Source organism: Coregonus lavaretus, assembly GCF_964263955.1.
Source record: "Coregonus lavaretus genome assembly, chromosome: 21".
NCBI lineage: Eukaryota > Metazoa > Chordata > Actinopteri > Salmoniformes > Salmonidae > Coregonus > Coregonus lavaretus.
Window position 1 is genome coordinate 8,711,316 of NC_140008.1, and position 20,484 is coordinate 8,731,799.

Here is a 20,484-nt window from a genome sequence, read left to right on the forward strand (position 1 = left end):
AAGTCTTTTTTTGTGTTACTTTCAATGCCGAAGTTTTATTTATATAATATTTTACAATTAATTGTTTAAAAGTATTCTACCAGGCCATTATGAACTGATCGTAGACATACATTTACATTTTTGTCATTTAGCAGACGCTCTTATCCAGAGCGACTTACAGTTAGTGAGTGCATACATTTTTTTATATATATTTTTTTCATACTGGCCCCCCATGGGAAACGAACCCACAACCCTGGCGTGCAAGCGCCATGCTCTACCAACTGAGCTACATCCCTACACACACACACATACAATTGGCTAATAGCATGAATAATCATACATTGGAACTGATCTACCTTTCAAGTTTTATCTGAATCATGTTTGGCACTCAAGATTACATTTTTCAGTTTAATTTTTAGATATAGCTCTGCATCTTAATTTAATATTCTCATACACACCTTGTTTCCATAGGCTTTCAAGGCTTTCATGGCTTAATTTCATTATATCAGCAAGATCATTAAAAATATATACATCTCTACATTTAACTAATTGTGGTAGTTGGTCTATGCATGTCTCAGTAAAACGAAGGTAACACATTTACATTTTAGTCATTTAGCAGACGCTCTTATCCAGAGCGTAATAGGACCAAGAGGTCCATGATGTTCTGTCTTTCTCTGTTCCCAAAACCAACTTTATGTACACAGTATATTGATCACACCATTTTTTTATTTAAAAAAATGAGTTAGCTGTACATTGCAGTTGCACAATAGGACATTATAAATCATCCTCTCCTCACCAATGGATGAAGGAGCACATTAAATCCACATAGGACTCCAGTTATCAAAAAACACACACACACACACACACACACTCAATTCCTGTAGAATCTAGAAAATAGTGAAGATATGATTTTCCTTTTTTGCTATTAGTTCATTTAGGTGTTAATCGTCCAATCCGGTTGTCTCTCCTTGCTGTATTCGCGACGCTATTCTGATGGCTTCTTCCAATGATGGTTGATCACTGAGCTAAAAAAAAAAAAAAATACACCATAGGTTATTATAAATTAAATTGTAACTTGTATTTAGCACTAGTTTAAGCCATTAATCTCCCCACCACCCAAACCCACTACCATCTCCTCCACAGTATTATTGCTCTTTTGTATGATTAACGACCTTGACAGGGTGGTATACCTCAGAGGGATTAGAGAGTGTTTGCATTTTCATTAGCATGACAAGAGGGCAGATCAAAGCAATCAATGGGTTAACAAGCCAGAACATGTATCTGCTCACTTTGGCTATTACAGAACCCCTTCAGGTAGAATAATGGCTTGCTTTGTTTAACACCTTGTAGCACTGATGTGATATTAGTCCTTGTGAGCTTTGAGCTTCTGAATGATTAACTGTTATTGACTAACTCACTACATGATTTCAGTCTAATTTCTCACAATAAATGTTTATTATTATTATTATTATTATTATTATTATTAACACAATAGGTGTTTATATAAAAACAAAATTGTGTTGCAAGGTTTACTGTTGCAATTCATTTTGTTTACTACATATCAATGTTGACCTTTATACAATGACCAAGTGACCCAAAACAGATACTGGGTGGAGCCTGGAGGGTACGAGTGGAAAGAAACACCTCGCCATGGGACTGGCTTCCTTCTGTACATTGATAAGCTTCAGAATGTAGTAAATCATGTCAATTCTGGGCGTTTCCTGGAGTAGCAGGAAATACTACGTGTCCCAAATGGCACTCTTTTACCCCATATGTTGCACTACTTTTGACCAGAGCCCTGCTAAAGGTGCACTATATAGAGAATAGGGTGCCATTTGGGACACAGCCTGGTAAGAAGCAACAAGCCACTCTGTGGATCAGCCTACGCAGTAGTGGGCCACATGGCTAGAGGCCGCTGTCCACTGGACCTGGATTGCATAGAAACCCCAGTCCACACATCATGTGACTATAGGCTTCCTTTCAGTACGACAGTTAAGTCAACACCAGAAATGGAGAGTGTCTCTTGGCACACAGCTCCTGCTAAACCCCAATCCAACCCCACCTACCCATTAATTTCACCTGACCGTTTGAACAACAAAACACTGAGGCTGGGTGGGGAGGGATTAGCCAATGGCAAATAGCTCAGGTTTAAATCAGTGCTGATTACTCTCTGTTTGGTCTGAAACTCATGTGAGTATCGTCAACGGCAGAAATATCAGATCAATGTGTTCTCATCTGGCAAAACTAAGGGGAACAGTCAAACAGAACACAGAATTTAAGATGGATACTGAATGAATAGAGCAGGCGCTGTTCCCTTTTCCACATGGAATCTCCTCTATATATAAAATGTATACCTGCAACATCGGGTAATGTGAGAACCAAAGATTTGTAGAACTAACCCAAGATAGACCACATCCTGTCATTTCTAATGGGAGCAAAATAATCATAGTGGGAGCCAAGCACAAGCTAGCGAGACCCTATTGGCTCGTTCTAGCATGTATTTGCATATTTCCATTTGGGAACACCTACTCTGAAGCCTGCGCATGTAATAACTCAATTCGCCCTTGCACATCTTCTAAACAACATAATTTTTAGAAACGTTGTCAAAGGGTAAAGTCTACAAAACTTAGTCCACTCTAACAGATTGTAGTTTTGGGAACAGAAAACTGCATTGAGATCAAATGTTTAATGGATGAGAAAATTAGCAGAATGTCAGCCAAAATCCATCTCGCTCAATCTTCTCCCACTGCCAGCCACTGGGCTTCATCTCGTAACCATATTTGGTAGTGAGTGGAAACGTCAACCGGATGCTTCAGGTTTATACATCCCGTGAAACATCTGGCTCATTGTTCCATCTGTGGTGTTACCTTCCATTTGTTGCAAACCAAGTAGCTAGGTAACATGTTCACTAAGGCTGCGTTTACACAGCCATCCTAAGAACCCAATTCTGGTTATTTTCTGACTGACACTCAGTTTTATATGTGACCTACAGTGGGGAGAACAAGTATTTGATACACTGGCAATTTTGCAGGTTTTCCTACTTACAAAGCATGTAGAGGTCTGTAATTTTTATCATAGGTACACTTCAACTGTGAGAGACGGAATCTAAAACAAAAATCCAGAAAATCACATTGTATGATTTTTAAGTAATTAATTTGCATTTTATTGCATGACAAAAGTATTTGATACATCAGAAAAGCAGAACTTAATATTTGGTACAGAAACCTTTGTTTGCAATTACAGAGATCATACGTTTCCTGTAGGTCTTGACCAGGTTTGCACACACTGCTGCAGGGATTTTGGCCCACTCCTCCATACAGAACTTCTCCAGATCCTTCAGGTTTCGGGGCTGTCACTGGGCAATACGGACTTTGAGCTCCCTCCAAAGATTTTCTATTGGGCTAGGCCACTCCAGGACCTTGAGATGCTTCTTACGGAGCCACTCCTTAGTTGCCCTGGCTGTGTGTTTCGGGTCGTTGTCATGCTGGAAGACCCAGCCACGACCCCTCTTCAATGCTCTTACTGAGGGAAGGAGGTTGTTGGCCAAGATCTCGCAATACATGGCCCCATCCATCCTCCCCTCAATACGGTGCAGTCGTCCTGTCCCCTTTGCAGAAAAGCATCCCCAAATAATTATGTTTCCATCTCCATGCTTCACGGTTGGGATGGTGTTCTTGGGGTTGTACTCATCCTTCTTCTTCCTCCAAACACGTCGAGTGGAGTTTAGACCAAAAAGCTCTATTTTTGTCTCATCAGACCACATGACCTTCTCCCATTCCTCCTCTGGATCATCCAGATGGTCATTGGCAAACTTCAGACGGGCCTGGACATGCGCTGGCTTGAGCAGGGGGACCTTGCGTGCGCTGCAGGATTTTAATCCATGATGGCGTAGTGTGTTACTAATGGTTTTCTTTGAGACTGTGGTCCCAGCTCTCTTCAGGTCATTGACCAGGTCCTGCCGTGTAGTTCTGGGCTGATCCCTCACCTTCCTCATGATCATTGATGCCCCATGAGGTGAGATCTTGCATGGAGCCCCAGACCGAGGGTGATTGACCGTCATCTTGAACTTCTTCCATTTTCTAATAATTGCACCAACAGTTGTTGCCTTCTCACCAAGCTGCTTGCCTATTGTCCTGTAGCCCATCCCAGCCTTGTGCAGGTCTACAATTTTATCCCTGATGTCCTTACACAGCTCTCTGGTCTTGGCCATTGTGGAGAGGTTGGAGTCTGTTTGATTGAGTGTGTGGACAGGTGTCTTTTATACAGGTAACGAGTTCAAACAGGTGCAGTTAATACAGGTAATGAGTGGAGAACAGGAGGGCTTCTTAAAGAAAAACAAACAGGTCTGTGAGAGCCGGAATTCTTACTGGTTGGTAGGTGATCAAATAATTATGTCATGCAATAAAATGCAAATTAATTATTTAAAAATCATACAATGTGATTTTCTGGATTTTTGTTTTAGATTCCATCTCTCACAGTTGAAGTGTACCTATGATAAAAATTACAGACCTCTACATGCTTTGTAAGTAGGAAAACCTGCAAAATCGCCAGTGTATCAAATACTTGTTCTCCCCACTGTATATCCGATTTGCGTATTCACACTGATGTAGCCTCTGAAACAGAACAAAGATGCAATGCTAATTTCCTGTCACTGCTCCTTTAAATTTTGTGGTGGTTGTCATGGTAACAACAGGTCATGTGAAAGAAATATATATCTCAGAGCGTCCAGACTGAGGTCACATATGAAGCATCAGGATTGAGATTCACATACGAATGTACGTACACAGGCAGCCCAATTCTGATCTTTTTCCACGAATTGGTCTTTTGACCAATCAGATCAGCTCTTTTGCCAATAATTGGCCAAAAGATCAGAATTGGGCTTCCTGTGTAAACACAGCCTAAAGATCAGATTCCATGTGGTTTTTGCAGTTTACACATTGTGGAAAAGATCAGATAGACCTAGGTATCAGATATGCCAATACACCTGAATTGGGGTAACTAGCCTAACTAACATCCATAGGCTGCTCATTATGGCATACCTGCACAGCGATGTGAGTGCCATTGGAAGTAGCCAATAGGGTGACCGGGTGAGGGCTTGAAGACACCACCTGGTGCTCCTGTTCCTGGATAAAATCCACCTCCTCCACTGTCTGGAAAGTGGTCATATCTGGGGTCATAATTTGCACCTGCAGAGGACAGAAATAAAGTTTGAAATAGAGAATACAGAGTATAAAATATACAATGAAAAAAACAAGGACACAAAGACTTTGCTCCGAAGTGGGATTGATTAGGCCTGGAAACGATTTATCCCTTAGGTCAAAATAAATCATGTATTTAGTGTGTTTAGTGTATTTATTATTGTAAATATTGTAGACTACATGTAATTATGCTGTAGTATGTTTCGTGTTGTTGGTCGCTGTCATGTTTTGAAAATATAAAATACAATGTTTGAATGAAATAGAAAGAACTCCCACATGGGAATATGTATTGGGAGTGTGTGGAATCTTTTATTTTTGGTGAAGGTATACTTGGATCACCAACATCTAGCCAAGAAAAATTGTAGGTACATATATTTCTGTATTTTTCTAGTACATAGAATGGACATTGGCAGAAGTGCAGATGGGCAGTACCCCGGAATATTAAAAAAATAACACACACCCAACCCTAAGTAAAAAAAAAAAAAAACATAGATAGATACCTGTCCCTCTGTGCCATCCGCTGTCACCATGGTGACAGAATGATGCCCTTGTGACATCAGCTCGTGGGCTGGGATGGTGATGGTGGTGCCTTCTTGTGTTACCATGGTAATTGTGCCGCCCATCGCTTGCAAATCCGCCTCGGAGATACTGACCTGAAGTATAACAACATCAGCTTGTTTTCTAACTACTCCGACCGTCACAACATGTAGATGTAAGAATGGTCAAGGTGTTTCTTCATTTCCATTTTAAAAGAGCTCTTGATTAAAATTTCCTGTTACGCACCCATCAATGCATTATTTAAGTTGCAAGATCATTCTTACCATAGAAAAGACATGAAAAGCAGAGAATAATATAAAATCAGAAATACTGATGTGTGACATGGATGCTTACCTGCTGCGTTGTTCCGTCCTGTGTGACTAGGGACACTTGATGCTGTTGCCCTAGAACCTCTGGAGTCCCCACAGACACAGAGTCCTCCACCTCCACTACAGATGTGTAGGTGACCTCAGGATCATCAATGGCATCTAAATCAAACAGGGAAAACAGGGTCAAGCTTAGAAAACCACAGAATAAGTCCCATGTGGCTCAGTTGGTAAAGAATGGCACTTGCAACGCCAGGGTTGTGGGTTCGATTCCTGTAAGTCGCTCTGGATAAGAGCGTCTGCTAAATGACTAAACTATAAACTGTAATAAAACAATAAATAATTAGGGTCAGGTTTAGGATGTTGATGACAAGTCGTCTGGGATTGAATGAGGGCCAATGACAGTCATCTCCGTATCCAAGCTCTCAAGGTGAATCTGCATCACTGCAATTTGTCAGTTTTCTACATAATCTAGCTTTTCTGTCTACTATACATCACAGCTGAGTACAGAATTACCTTCCCTCTTGTTTATGTGCACAGGCGTACCCACACACACACACACACACACACACACAGGCGTCCACACACACACACACACACACAGGCGTCCACACACACACACACAGGTGTCCACACACACACACACAGGCGTACACACACACACACACAGGCGTACACACACACACACACACACACAGGCGTACACACACACACAGAGACCTGTGGGTTGCTCAAAGTAGGCCTGCTGCTCCTCTTCGATGGGCTCTGTGTCGTTGTGTGCCGTGCGTTTGTGCATGGCCAGGGTGGAGATCTGCTTGTAGGTCTTCCCACAGTAGTTACAGTTGTAGGGCTTGCAGGGTGTGTGGACCACATGGTGCTTGTACAGGCTGGAGTACTCCGTGAAGCGCTTATCACACCCAGGCACACTGCACACGTACGGTTTCTCTCCTGAACACACAGACAGGTACAACACATTGTTATCATTGGGCAAAATAACTAAATCAAGGTATATTGTGATTGCTTCAAGAAACATGAAATTTCAGTCCAAAAAGCCTTCATCAGATAGTTCCTTGCTATATGGCCATGTAAATAACATGTAAAGAAGAAGCCTAATATTTTGGTACATGCCTGTGTGAATCCTCATGTGGTTCTTGTAGTTGGTGGCGCTGGCGAAGGATCGCCCGCAGCTGGGCTCAGCGCAGTAGTATGGCCGCTCTCCGGTGTGCGTGCGGATGTGAACCTTGCGGATGTTGGAGGTGGTGAACGACCGTCCACAGCCCTCAACAGGACATTTGAATGGCTTCTCTCCTGAAAACAAGACAAGGCAGGACAAATTAGAGTAAGACCACATCTCAGAATGTACATTAGATATCTATCAATCAACATATTATATAACCTGGGCCTAAACCCCCCAACACAAGGCAGAGGAGATAGTGCCAAGGAAATACTCAATAGGTGGAAGAATAAGTGGAACTCACCCTCTTCCTTATCCCAGTGCATTTCTATCAGGAGTGTATTGTACCAGTGCATTTCTACCAGGAGTGTATTGTACCAGTGCATTTCTACCAGGAGTGTATTGTACCAGTACATTTCTACCAGGAGTGTATTGTACCAGTGCATTTCTACCAGGAATGTATTGTACCAGTGCATTTTTTTTTACCAGGAGTGTATTGTACCAGTGCATTTTTTTTAAACCAGGAATGTATTGTACCAGTGCATTTTTTTTAAACCAGGAATGTATTGTACCAGTGCATTTTTTTAAAACCAGGAATGTATTGTACCAGTGCATTTTTTACCAGGAGTGTATTGTACCAGTGCATTTTTTACCAGGAGTGTATTGTACCAGTGCATTTTTTACCAGGAGTGTATTGTACCAGTGCATTTCTAACCAGGAGTGTATTGTACCAGTGCATTTCTAACCAGGAGTGTATTGTACCAGTGCATTTCTAACCAGGAGTGTATTGTACCAGTGCATTTCTACCAGGAGTGTATTGTACCAGTGCATTTCTACCAGTGCATTTTTTACCAGGAGTGTATTGTACCAGTGCATTTTTTTACCAGGAGTGTATTGTACCAGTGCATTTTTACCAGGAGCGTATTGTACCAGTGCATTTTTTAACCAGAAGTGTATTGTACCAGTGCATTTTTTTAAACCAGGAGTGTATTGTACCTGTGTGTGTCCGTGTGTGCTTCTGTAGGTCACCGGATGTTTTGAAAGACTTGTGGCAGTTGATCTCCTGGCAGCGGTAAGGCTTTTCCCCGGTGTGTGTACGCGAGTGACTCTTCAGCCCATACCCTGAAAAGGACAAAACAAGGTACCAAACAAATTTAGTCTAGAGCCAATTTAAACATAAAGAAGAAATCAGCAAGGTTGTATGACCCATGAGAAGAGTTAAAGCCCTCACAGTAGGTTGCTACCTGTAGCAAACTTCTTCCCACAGCCAATGTGGTCACAGATATATGGCTTATCTCCAGTGTGGCATCTCTCGTGTACCTGTGGGAAACACAAACAAAGCAATATTGCAGCAACAGTAAAAACAAACTACACACACACACGATACACTAGCTTTTATTAGAAGTAAGAAGAACAAAGTATAAAACTGTCATTAGACAAAATATTTGACAGAGAGAGGAGAATGGTATTGAGACAAACACACACAGACACAGACAGGGCCTTGCCTTTAGATGGTGAGCAGTGGTGAAGAGTTTTCCACAGCCCTCGTGGTCACAGTGGAACGACTTCTCCCCTACGTGTGAAACCCTTCCTGTCCTGCCCTCTTGACCCTGGAGGACAATCTGAAGAGGAGAGGAAACATTAGGTCCTCATGACAAACCAGGGTCTTGTTCATTAGCCACCAAACGGAAGAGACCGGACTAAAACACAGAGGATCTACCTGGACTTGTCGAGTAACATACGTACATTTTTGTTTTCCATTGCAACATGTTTTCAAAGGTTCTCTGTTGCGTGCTCTAATGCAGTGTTTCCCAACCCTCTCCTCGGGTGCCCCCAGACGTTTCACATTTTAGTTTTAACCCTAAACTGGCACACCTGATTCAATGAGTAAAAGGCTTGATAATTAGTTGACTAACTGAATCAGGTGTGCCAGTTTTGGGTTAAAACAAAAATATGAGGGCCTCCCGAGTGGCTCAGCGGTCTAAGGCGTCACTACAAACCCGGGTTCGATCCCAGGCTGTGTCACAGCCGGCCGTGACCGGGAGACCCATGAGGCGGCGCACAATTGGCCCAGCGTCGTCCGGGTTAGGGGAGGGTTTGGCCGGACGGGATTTCCTTGTCCCATCGCACTCTAGCGACTCCTTGTGGCAGGCCGGGCTCCTGCAAGCTGACCTCGGTCGCCAGCTGGACAGTGTTACCTCCGACACATTGGTGCGGCTGGCTTCCGGGTTAAGCGAACAGTGTGTCAAGAAGCAGTGCGGCTTGGCAGGGTCGTGTTTCGGAGGACGCACGGCCCTCGACCTTCGCCTCTGCCGAGTCCGTATGGAAGTTGCAGCTATGGGACAAGACTGTAACTACCAATTGGAAATCACGAAATTGGGGAGAAAATGGGGTAAAAGTACATTTTAAAAGAATAATAGTGAGAGAAAAAAAAGACATGTCTAGGGGGCGAGTGTTAGGAAACCCTGCTCGAAATAACATTATCCAGCAGAGTGACAGTACCTGCATGTGGATGCCATTATCAGTCTCCTCTCGTCCGAACAGCCCACTCTCTATATTCTCCACCTGGAGAACAATCAAATAAAATGCATCATCATATAGTGCTTCTGAATGAGACACTACACAGCAATACTGCAGTCCATACCATATAGCCCTCAAACTCAACTCAGGACCTCAAAGCCAGTTCCACTGCATATTTTCATTGTTCCCCTCTAATAAGGGACTGGCTTAGACCTGGGACACCAGGTGTGTGCAATAAATTATCAGGTAGAACAGAAAACCAGCAGGCTCTGGACCTCGTAGGGTAAGAGTTGGGTACCCCTGCCCTATTGTAACATGGAACATTCTCCACTCCAATCCAGTTTTAAAATGTACAGAAATAAGGGTAGGAACCGAATACTTTGGTCAACCCAGTCTTTTCATGACCATGTTGCAGAGCAAATCAGTGGTGACATGTTTAGTATCCATGTCTATATGAATAAATCTATCCTTTCTCTATGGCTCTGGGTTTAGATATCGCACTACCTTGGTGGTGTACTGCTCCAGCACACTGATGGTCTCGGGGTCTATCCCCCCGTCTGTCTGCAGGTCTGAGATGGTGCCGTCAGCCTGAATGGCCAGGATGTTGTTGGACTGGGGCATGTGCACCGTGTGCTGGATGTACGCCGTGCTGCCGTCCTCCAACTGCACCGCCTGCAAGCTACTCTGCTCGTATGTCTCTGAGGAGGTATCAGGAGAAAGGTCAAAAGTGACCAATGTGATGACCAATGTATATCTGACCCCTAGTGACTACTCCCATAGGTATTCTTGTACATCTGAGATTATATTTGAGGCAAAAAATATCACATGGCCTCTAACAAAGGGAAAGGTGGCACTTTTATCCTATTGCTAATGATAAACAATTATACATTTTATCCTATTGCTAATGATAAATAACTATACCTAAGAAAGAAACAGCAGCAGAATCTGGGCTACATCCTTGATGAAGAACGTTTACCTTTGGGTGCATGAATGTAGGCTGTTGTTCCATCTTCTAGCTGGACAGCCTGTCCGTCTTCAAGTTGTAAACTGTCTCCTCCTACAACATAAACATGCAATACACATGGTAGTCTCTAGAAATGCATTATATACAAATGTCTGTCACCGAAAGAACTAAAAAAACACAGATTTTATTCAGGTTACGCCTGAGAAGCACAGATCAAAATCAAATGTTTGTTTGTCACATGCTTTGTAAACAACATGTGTAGACTAACAGTGAAATGGTTACTTATGGGCCCATCCCAACAATGCAGGTAACAGTACATGTAAGCGTCTAGTTCATATCCTTTACCTGATTTTGGAATGGACATATGCTGGACGTATGCAGCAGACCCATCCTCCAGTTGGATAACCTGTCCGTCCATTAGCTGTCCATCTGAAAAGGAAACTACTCCTCTCAATTAGACTGAACTCTAATCAGAGCTGTCACTGAGGCACGACATACCTGCTAAGCACAGATCTAGGATCAGCTTACTCCCTTATCTTTACCATAACATAGAGGATCAGTCCTTCCATTTTTACATAGAGAAAACATGGGAGGCAGACGTGGACATTTTTGCTTTTCTCTCAGCTCACTGGTAATGACACGAGAGAGTGATGCATGCTTACCTTTGGGGTCATGCTGAATGTATGCTGTGGAGCCATCGGCAAGGGTTACTGCCTGTAGACTCACTGTGTCCATAGTCTCCATATGATCGCCGTCTATATAGGATCATAACAGTCAGTATCAAGGTACTCAACTAAGAGCTGGCGAGACACAATAATAATCAAGGTGGTGCACTTCTTTTTAGGCAGTATGTTACTGTATTAGGTCCCACGTTGTGTTCTAAAACCATCTATGTAGATATAGTGTAATGACAGGGTTGATACACATAGTTACATAGTAGTTATACTGTGGAAATATGAAAACTATTTGCTTAACCCAGTCTTGGGATATAAAGTCCCAAGCTTGCTTGTAGTATTTTACTCTGAACTGTAATACATACATCTAATTCTATTCTCTGACCACTTCCCATTAGTGATTGGTTTGACCCTTTGACCTCTCCTGTGTTGGGTTAGGACCCAGAGGGAGCTCACCTGCCACGGTCACTGCCTCTGCCAGACAGAGGGTCACCTGCTGGCCGTCTGCATCCTGGAACTCTGCCATCCCCTGGGAGTCACGGTTTATCTGGGCCAAGAGCATGTCTCAACCTCCTCAAACACACACACACACACACACACACCAACGCACGCACACACACACACACACACACACACCAACGCACGCACAGGAAAAAAAACATGATTCAGGATGTTGTCTCTGCTTCTGAATCTTAATTTAGAGAACTGAATCTGAGAAGTTGAATACATGTAACTTTGGTCAACTTGAAATTATAGTTTGTAAACTTGATACAGACAAAAAATGTAATTATCTACCATGTTGAAACTGAATATATAAATATTGAATTTGAATATTCAATTACATTGACACTTAATTTTAAAACAATGCAATGCTCAATTCAGTTTCAAATCATGAAATACAAGTTCAATTTAAGAATTCAATGATTTAATTTGTGCATAAAAAAATCTAAAATATTGAATGAATTACAATATTTCTGTTAGCACAAAAATTGCTCCATAGCAAAGTCCCTGACTGCACTGTCGTTGACACAGTATTTTGCAGTAAAACCAGAGTGTAATTTCAATTACCACAAGCAAATGTGTGTGGTTCGGTGTGGCCCCCACTGAGAAGCCCTACCTCGTCATTTACCTTCAACAAACCCAATCTACATTATTTGCTGATGAGGCCATGATATGCAACAACATGGTGAACAGATAACTTCTAGTGAATCTTTGTTTTCATTGCAACAATTTACAGTGGGGAAAAAAAGTATTTAGTCAGCCACCAATTGTGCAAGTTCTCCCACTTAAAAAGATGAGAGAGGCCTGTAATATTCATCATAGGTACACGTCAACTATGACAGACAAAATGAGATTTTTTTTCTCCAGAAAATCACATTGTAGGATTTTTATGAATTTATTTGCAAATTATGGTGGAAAATAAGTATTTGGTCAATAACAAAAGTTTCTCAATACTTTGTTATATACCCTTTGTTGGCAATGACACAGGTCAAGCGTTTTCTGTAAGTCTTCACAAGGTTTTCACACACTGTTGCTGGTATTTTGGCCCATTCCTCCATGCAGATCTCCTCTAGAGCAGTGATGTTTTGGGGCTGTCGCTGGGCAACACGGACTTTCAACTCCCTCCAAAGATTTTCAATGGGGTTGAGATCTGGAGACTGGCTAGGCCACTCCAGGACCTTGAAATGCTTCTTACGAAGCCACTCCTTCGTTGCCCGGGCGGTGTGTTTGGGACCATTGTCATGCTGAAAGACCCAGCCACGTTTCATCTTCAATGCCCTTGCTGATGGAAGGAGGTTTTCACTCAAAATCTCACGATACATGGCCCAATTCATTCTTTCCTTTACACGGATCAGTCGTCCTGGTCCCTTTGCAGAAAAACAGCCCCAAAGCATGTTTCCACCCCCATGCTTCACAGTAGGTATGGTGTTCTTTGGATGCAACTCAGCATTCTTTGTCCTCCAAACACGACGAGTTGAGTTTTTACCAAAAAGTTCTATTTTGGTTTCATCTGACCATATGACATTCTCCCAATCCTCTTATGGATCATCCAAATGCACTCTAGCAAACTTCAGACGGGTCTGGACATGTACTGGCTTAAGCAGGGGGACACGTCTGGCACTGCAGGATTTGAGTCCCTGGCGGCGTAGTGTGTTACTGATGGTAGGCTTTGATACTTTGGTCCCAGCTCTCTGCAGGTCATTCACTAGGTCCCCCCGTGTGGTTCTGGGATTTTTGCTCACCGTTCTTGTGATCATTTTGACCCCACAGGGTGAGATCTTGCGTGGAGCCCCAGATCGAGGGAGATTATCAGTGGTCTTGTATGTCTTCCATTTCCTAATAATTGCTCCCACAGTTGATTTCTTCAAACCAAGCTGCTTACCTATTGCAGATTCAGTCTTCCCAGCCTGGTGCAGGTCTACAATTTTGTTTCTGGTGTCCTTTGACAGCTCTTTGGTCTTGGCCATAATGGAGTTTGGAGTGTGACTGTTTGAGGTTGTGGACAGGTGTCTTTTATACTGATAACAAGTTCAAACAGGTGCCATTAATACAGGTAACGAGTGGAGGACAGAGGAGCCTCTTAAAGAAGAAGTTACAGGTCTGTGAGAGCCAGAAATCTTGCTTGTTTGTAGGTGACCAAATACTTATTTTCCACCATAATTTGCAAATAAATTCATTAAAAATCCTACAATGTGATTTTCTGGAAAAAAATGTCTCAATTTGTCTGTCATAGTTGACGTGTACCTATGATGAAAATTACAGGCCTCTCTCATCTTTTTAAGTGGGAGAACTTGCACAATTGGTAGCTGACTAAATACTTTTTTCCCCCACTGTATACTGAACAAAAATATTAATGCAACATTCAACAATTTCATTGACTTTACTGAGTTCATATGAGGAAATCAGTCAATTGAAATAAATGCATTAGGCCCTAATCTATGGATTTCACATGACTGGGAATACAGCTAGGCATCTGTTGGTCACAGATGGGCCTCACAATGGGCCTTAGGATCTCGGCACGGTATTTTTGTACATTCAAATTGCCATAGATAAAATGCAATTGTGTTCATTGTCCGTAGATTATGCCTGCCCATACCATAACCCCACCGCCACCATGGCGCACTCAGTTCACAACGTTGACATCAGCAGTCTGCGGTTGAGAGGCCGGTTGGACGTACTGCCAAATTCTCTAAAATGACGGAGGCGGCTTATTGTAGAGAAATGAACATTATTTTATTTTATTTATTAGGATCCCCATTAGCCGACACCAATGGCGACAGCTAGTCTTACTGGGGTCCGACACAACGAAAAAGACATTACAGACAAAATACTTTACAATTTACATACATTTAAAAACAATATTTAGTGTGTGCGCATCTATCAGTTACACATACAGTTGAAGTAGGAAGTTTACATACACCTTAGCCAAATACATTTAAACTCAGTTTTTCACAATTCCTGACATTTAATCCTAGTAAAAATTCCCTGTCTCAGGTCAGTCAGGATCACCACTTTATTTTAAGAATGTGAAATGTCAGAATAATATTAGAGAGAATGATTTCTTTCAGCTTTTATTTATTTCATCACATTCCCAGTGGGTCAGGAGTTTACATACACTCAATTAGTATTTGCTAGCATTGCCTTTAAATTGTTTAACTTGGGTCAACATTTTGGGTAGCCTTCCACAAGCTTCCCACAATAAGTTGGGTGAATTTTGGCCCATTCCTCCTGACAGAACTGGTGTAACTGAGTCCAATACCTTGACTTTGTTGTCCTTAAGCCATTTTGCCACAACTGTGGAAGTATGCTTGGGGTCATTGTCCATTTGAAAGACCCATTTGCGACCAAGCTTTAACTTCCTGACTGATGTCTTGATATGTTGCTTCAATATGTCCATATAATTTTCCTTCCTCATGATGCCATCTATTTTGTGAAGTGCACCAGCAACCCCACAGCATGATGCTGCCACCGCTGTGCTTCACGGTTGGGATGGTGTTCTTCGGCTTGCAAGCAACCCCCTTTTTCCTCCAAACATAACGATGGTCATTATGGCAAAATAGTTATATTTTTGTTTCATCAGATCAGAGGACATTTCTCCAAATAGTACGATCTTTGTCCCCATGTGCAGTTGCAAACCGTAGTCTGGCATTTTTATGGCGGTTTTGGATCAGTGGCTTCTTCCTTGCTGAGCGGCCTTTCAGGTTATGTCGATATAGGACTTGTTTTACTGTGGATATAGATACTTTTGTACCGGTTTCCTCCAGCATCATCACAAGGTCCTTTGCTGTTGTTTTGCGATTGATTTGCACTTTTCGCACCAAAGTACGTTCATCTCTAGGAGACAGAACGCATCTCCTTCCTGAGTGGTATGACGGCTGCGTGGTCCCATGGTGTTTATACTTGTGTACTATTGTTTGTACAGATGAACGTGGTACCTTCAGGCGTTTGGAAATTGCTCCCAAGGACAAACCACACTTGTGGAGGTCTACCATTTTTTTTCCTGAGGTCTTGGCTGATTTCTTTTGATTTTCCCATGATGTCAAGCAAAGAGGCACATAGTTTGAAGGTAGGCCTTGAAATACATCCACAGGTACACCTCCAATTGACACAAATTATGTCAATTAGCCTATCAGAAGCTTCTAAAGCCATAATTTTCTGGAATTTTCCAAGCTGTTTAAAGGCACAGTCAACTTAGTGTATGTAAACTTCTGACCCACTGGAATTGTGATACAGTGAATTATAAGTGAAATAATCTGTCTGTTAACAATTGTTGGAAAAATTACTTGTGTCATGCACAAAGTAGATGTCCTAACCGACTTGCCCAAATTATAGTGTTAACAAGAAAATTGTGGAGTGGTTGAAAAACGAGTTTTAATGACTCCAACCTAAGTGTATGTCAACTTCCGACTTCAACTGTACATGTCAGTACATACACACAACAAGTAGGTCACATGGGAGAGAGGCGTTGAAACCAGGTTTGCTGTTCACTTGCGCTATTTAAGATGGGAGTTCCATGCACTCATGGCTCTGTATAATACTGTAAGTTTCCTTGAATTTGTTCTGGACCTGGGGACTGTGAAAAGACCCCTGGTGGCATGTCTGGTGGGGTAAGTGTGTGTCGGTGCTGTGTGTAAGTTGACTATGCAAACAATTTGGAATTTCCAACACATTACTGTTTCTTATAAAACAAGAAGTGACACAGTCAGTCTTTCCTCAACTCTTAGCCAAGAGAGACTGGCATACATAGTATTAATATGAGCCTTTTGATTACAATGAAGAGCAAGACGTGCTGCTCAGTTCTGGGCCAGCTGCAGCTTAACCAGGTCTTTCTTTGCAGCACTTGACCATATGACTGGACAATAATCAAGATAAGATAAAGCTAGAGCCTGCAGGACTTGCTTTTTGGAGTGTGGTGTCAAAAAAGCAGAGCATCTCTTTATTACGGACAGACCACTCCCCATCTTTACAACCATTGAATCTATATGTTTTGACCATGACAGTTTACAATCGAAGGTAACACCAAGTAATTTAGTCTCCTCAACGTGTTCAACAGCCACACCATTCATTACCAGATTCAGCTTAGGGAAAGACTTGTACCAAATACAATGCTCTTAGTAGAGATGTTCAGGACCAGTTTATTATTAGCGCCAACATTCAATTATCCGGCAACAGCTCTGGTGGACATTCCTGCAGACATCTGTGGCATTGTGTTGTGACAAAACTGCACATTATAGAGTGGCCTTTTGTTCCCAGCTTCTTGATATGCCACACCTGTCAGGTGGATGGATTATCTTGGCAAAGGAGAAATGCTCACTGACAGGGAAGTAAACTAATTTGTGCACAGAATTTGAGAAAAATAAGCTTTTTGTGCGTATGGAAAACTTCTGGGATCTTTTATTTCAGCTCATGAAACATGGAACCAACACTTTACATGTTGCGTTTATATTTTTGTTCAGAGTACTATCTGTGATGTGCTAGATGCCTTGCTTAAGATTGATGTAAAAAAAATCCAATGGGGCTGATATGCTTGATCCAATTTTGCTGCAGCTCTCTGCCCCCCTGATTTCTGAATCATTAACCCATATTTTTCACCTGACAATTATATCTGGTACTATCCCCAAGGTTTGGAAGGTGGCCCATGTACTCCCCCTTCACAAAGGTGGTGACCCTTGTGACCTAAATAATTATAGCCCTGTTTCTAAACTTTCTTGCTCAGCTAAAATATTCAAATCCTTGATTAAATCTCAGCTAAGATCTTTCTTATCTTTGAGATGTATTCTAAATGTACATCAGTCTGGTTTTAGACCAGGTCATAGCACTATCTCTGCTGCATTCCTAGTTATAAATGATGTGGTTAACTGTATGGATAAAAGGCAACATTGTGCTGCCCTCTTCATTGACCTGTCAAAAGGCTTTCAATACTGTTGATCACTCACTGCAAATTCAGAGGCATTGCTAAATTGGCCTAGACCAGGCTGCATGTAAATGGTTAAAAAATTACTTGACAGACCTCATTGTGTATCTAGCGATGGTGTTAAATCAGGTTTCCTGGATATTACGAAAGGTGTCCCGCTGGTGTCGATTATGGGTCCTGTACTTTTTACTGTTTAAATTAACAATATCAATTTGCACTTGTATGCCGACGATACTGTTGTGTATGCTATTGCCCCCACGGTTGACCAGGCTCTATCTGAACTACAGTCTGCCTTCATTGTATCACAGAAAAACTTTGACCTGAAATTAGTACTGGATGCAGGTATAACTAAGTATATGTTGTTCTCTAGAGCGCATAAAAATAACTATGACGATTTAAGCTTATGTACTTTGGATGGTGTCCATACTGATCGTGTCCCTGCTTAGAAATATCTGGGCATCTGGATAGATGAAAAGCTGTCTTTTAAAAAGAATATTGATGAGTTAGTTAAGAAGCTGAGAATAAAAATGGGCTTCTTCTATAGAAATATGTCCTGCCTCTCGCTAAACAGTAGAAAGCAGATTATTCAGTCAACGTTCCTATCGGTCCTAGACTATGAATGAGTTTGTTTTTTATGACAGTGGTTTTCTTTCTTTCTGCTTGCATTGTGTTGTGTGTCTTTTCTGCTATTCAGGGCTCATCTCTAAACGAGACCTTGGTCTCAGTATGACTCCCTGATTAAATAAAAGGTTAAATAAAATAAAAAGATATCCAGTGTGAAAAGCTGTAGCGACAGCCATTGACACTGCATATACTGTAGGCACAAAACGTGACAATGCCACGCACATTAACGTAAAAAAATTCCAACCAGTCCCTTTACAAGTCAGAATGTTGCATACACTTCATTTGAACTTACTCTGCCAATTATCCATGTGTTATGATACTGATGATTTCTCGCCACAGATGGAAACTTACGTTTCTACCATTGTAGTTAGATGGAGTAGGCCTACCGCTCTATCTAGTGGTCTTATCAGGGACAACAGTGGTTGACAACTGTAGCATGGTTGCTAAGCCTAACCCGCTATGTTAATTCACGTAACCTACTGCATTAGTTCTCCTAACCTGCCATGTTAATTATTTTAACCATTTATGTAAACAAACCATCTCTGACAATAAATCATCAGTATCACCACACCAGTTTTCTAAAGAGTCAGGTAAACAATCCTTTCCTGTGGATGGGTCTCAAAGACCAACCACACATACAACCTGTAACTGAGTAAGTTCAAATGTCATTTTATTCAGCCTTCTTCTGTCTTATAAAGAAAACGTAGACGATTTTGCATTGCTATGTTTCAGACTGTATATTAAGTATTGGTATTAAAGTTTGATTTACTAGGCAACATACACTAACTTTATTTGGTCAGATGACTTGCAAGCTAGAGACAGACGCGTTGTTACAAATGTTGCAACTTTGGGGTGGCAGGTAGCTTAGTGGTTAAGAGCGTTGTGCCAGTAACCGAAAGGTCGCTGGTTCTAATCCCCGAGCCGACTAGGTGAAAAATATGTCGATGTGCCCTTGAGCAAGGCACTTAACCCTAATTGCTCCTGTAAATCGCTCTGGATAAGAGCGTCTGCTAAATGACTCAAATGTAAAGGTAAACTTCTAAACTGGCATGCGCCAGAGGATAGCTAGGACAGTGGTTCCCAACCAGGGGTACTAGGACCACTGGGGGTGTTTGGCCTATCCACAGCGGGTACTTAAGACGACATGAGTCCATAGGCCTACTGGTAAAATGCACATAAGGTACTTGAGGGGTATTACGGGCAGAGAAAAATTCAGTTGGTGGTTCAGTAACCGAAAAAGGTTGGGAACCACTGAGCTAGAAGACTGCACACGAATTGTAACGATTAGCGGGGCCTAGCAGGCTCTCCCTCTCGTTAGCGATGCATAAAGCTAATCTGTGTTAACACAAACCGCAATTTCTCAAGTGATAGCCTAGCCTACATTTGTTGAACTGGAGAGTTTCACAATAAGTTACATTTACTAATGTTACACAACCAGCAGTGTAGCCTAACAACAATTCGTCGTTCAAAGCAACACTAGTGGCATACACACGTAGCTGATAATGCACTTAGGCAACACCAACAAGAAGACAATCCATTAGCTAGGTAATTAATGTTAAGAATGATTGTTCTTTGACATTCAATTTTATTGTATAGCAGGTTTCTCCCGTCCCTCGTTTACAGTCCCTGTTGTAGTTCTTCTCAGAAATGGCTGTGGGAATAATGCACACTGGGTAAAAAACCAATTTATATACTAACCTCCGAAATTTTCCAACAATCCCTCCGTTCGACCACCATGCATCAGTGCAGGAAATGTTATGAGCGCATTTTCACCCGGGAACATGTATGAAGAAAAGCAGTCGCAACAAAGATCAACCCCAACTGAATTACCACCATTCTATTGGTTCCCTACAATTTCACGCTAAACGGTGGTCTTCCGATTGGCCACATACCAGCTAAACGTTCACAAACGCAGGTAATATTTTCACTATACACGTTCATGGGCCCCTAGCAGGCGCCATTATGTGTATTGTTTGTGGCGTTTGACTAGATCATTTATTTTTTAACGTTACAAAACGGTGGACGCTTTACATTTTACGTAACATGTAACTAGATAGTTCTGAGCGCTTCTAA

At 41.9% G+C, this 20,484-nt stretch overlaps 1 protein-coding gene across 2 annotated transcripts; it reads right to left on the reverse strand.

The window, feature by feature from the left end:
- Nucleotides 1-12: 12 nt before the first annotated feature.
- Nucleotides 13-20,170, reverse strand: znf143b (zinc finger protein 143b). 2 transcript variants are annotated; one of them, XM_084186197.1, is made up of 16 exons: nucleotides 20,110-20,170; nucleotides 11,829-11,942; nucleotides 11,361-11,453; nucleotides 11,044-11,139; nucleotides 10,711-10,791; nucleotides 10,239-10,432; nucleotides 9,717-9,779; nucleotides 8,720-8,836; nucleotides 8,459-8,534; nucleotides 8,211-8,336; nucleotides 7,169-7,348; nucleotides 6,761-6,988; nucleotides 6,069-6,202; nucleotides 5,678-5,830; nucleotides 5,019-5,165; nucleotides 13-1,004 (listed from the first exon to the last, which is right to left on the reverse strand). In XM_084186197.1, exons 2-16 carry the CDS (start codon nucleotides 11,932-11,934, stop codon nucleotides 921-923), a joined length of 1,878 nt encoding a protein of 625 aa, XP_084042323.1. In that variant the 5' UTR covers nucleotides 11,935-11,942; nucleotides 20,110-20,170; the 3' UTR covers nucleotides 13-920. The 2 variants fall into 2 exon arrangements, with proteins under 2 accessions (XP_084042323.1, XP_084042324.1); XM_084186198.1 differs by lacking the exon at nucleotides 20,110-20,170 and having other exon boundaries at nucleotides 11,829-11,992.
- Nucleotides 20,171-20,484: the final 314 nt, after the last annotated feature.

Coding starts and splice junctions, on each gene's coding strand:
- znf143b (XM_084186197.1), bottom strand. CDS start 11,934: ATGCTCTTGGCCCAGATAAACCGTGACTCCCAGGGGATGGCAGAGTTC. Junction 5,831..6,068: donor AGGACGGAACAACGCAGCAG/GTAAGCATCCAT, acceptor GTTATACTTCAG/GTCAGTATCTCCGAGGCGGA. Junction 1,005..5,018: donor GCACTCACATCGCTGTGCAG/GTATGCCATAAT, acceptor TTTTTTTTTTAG/CTCAGTGATCAACCATCATT.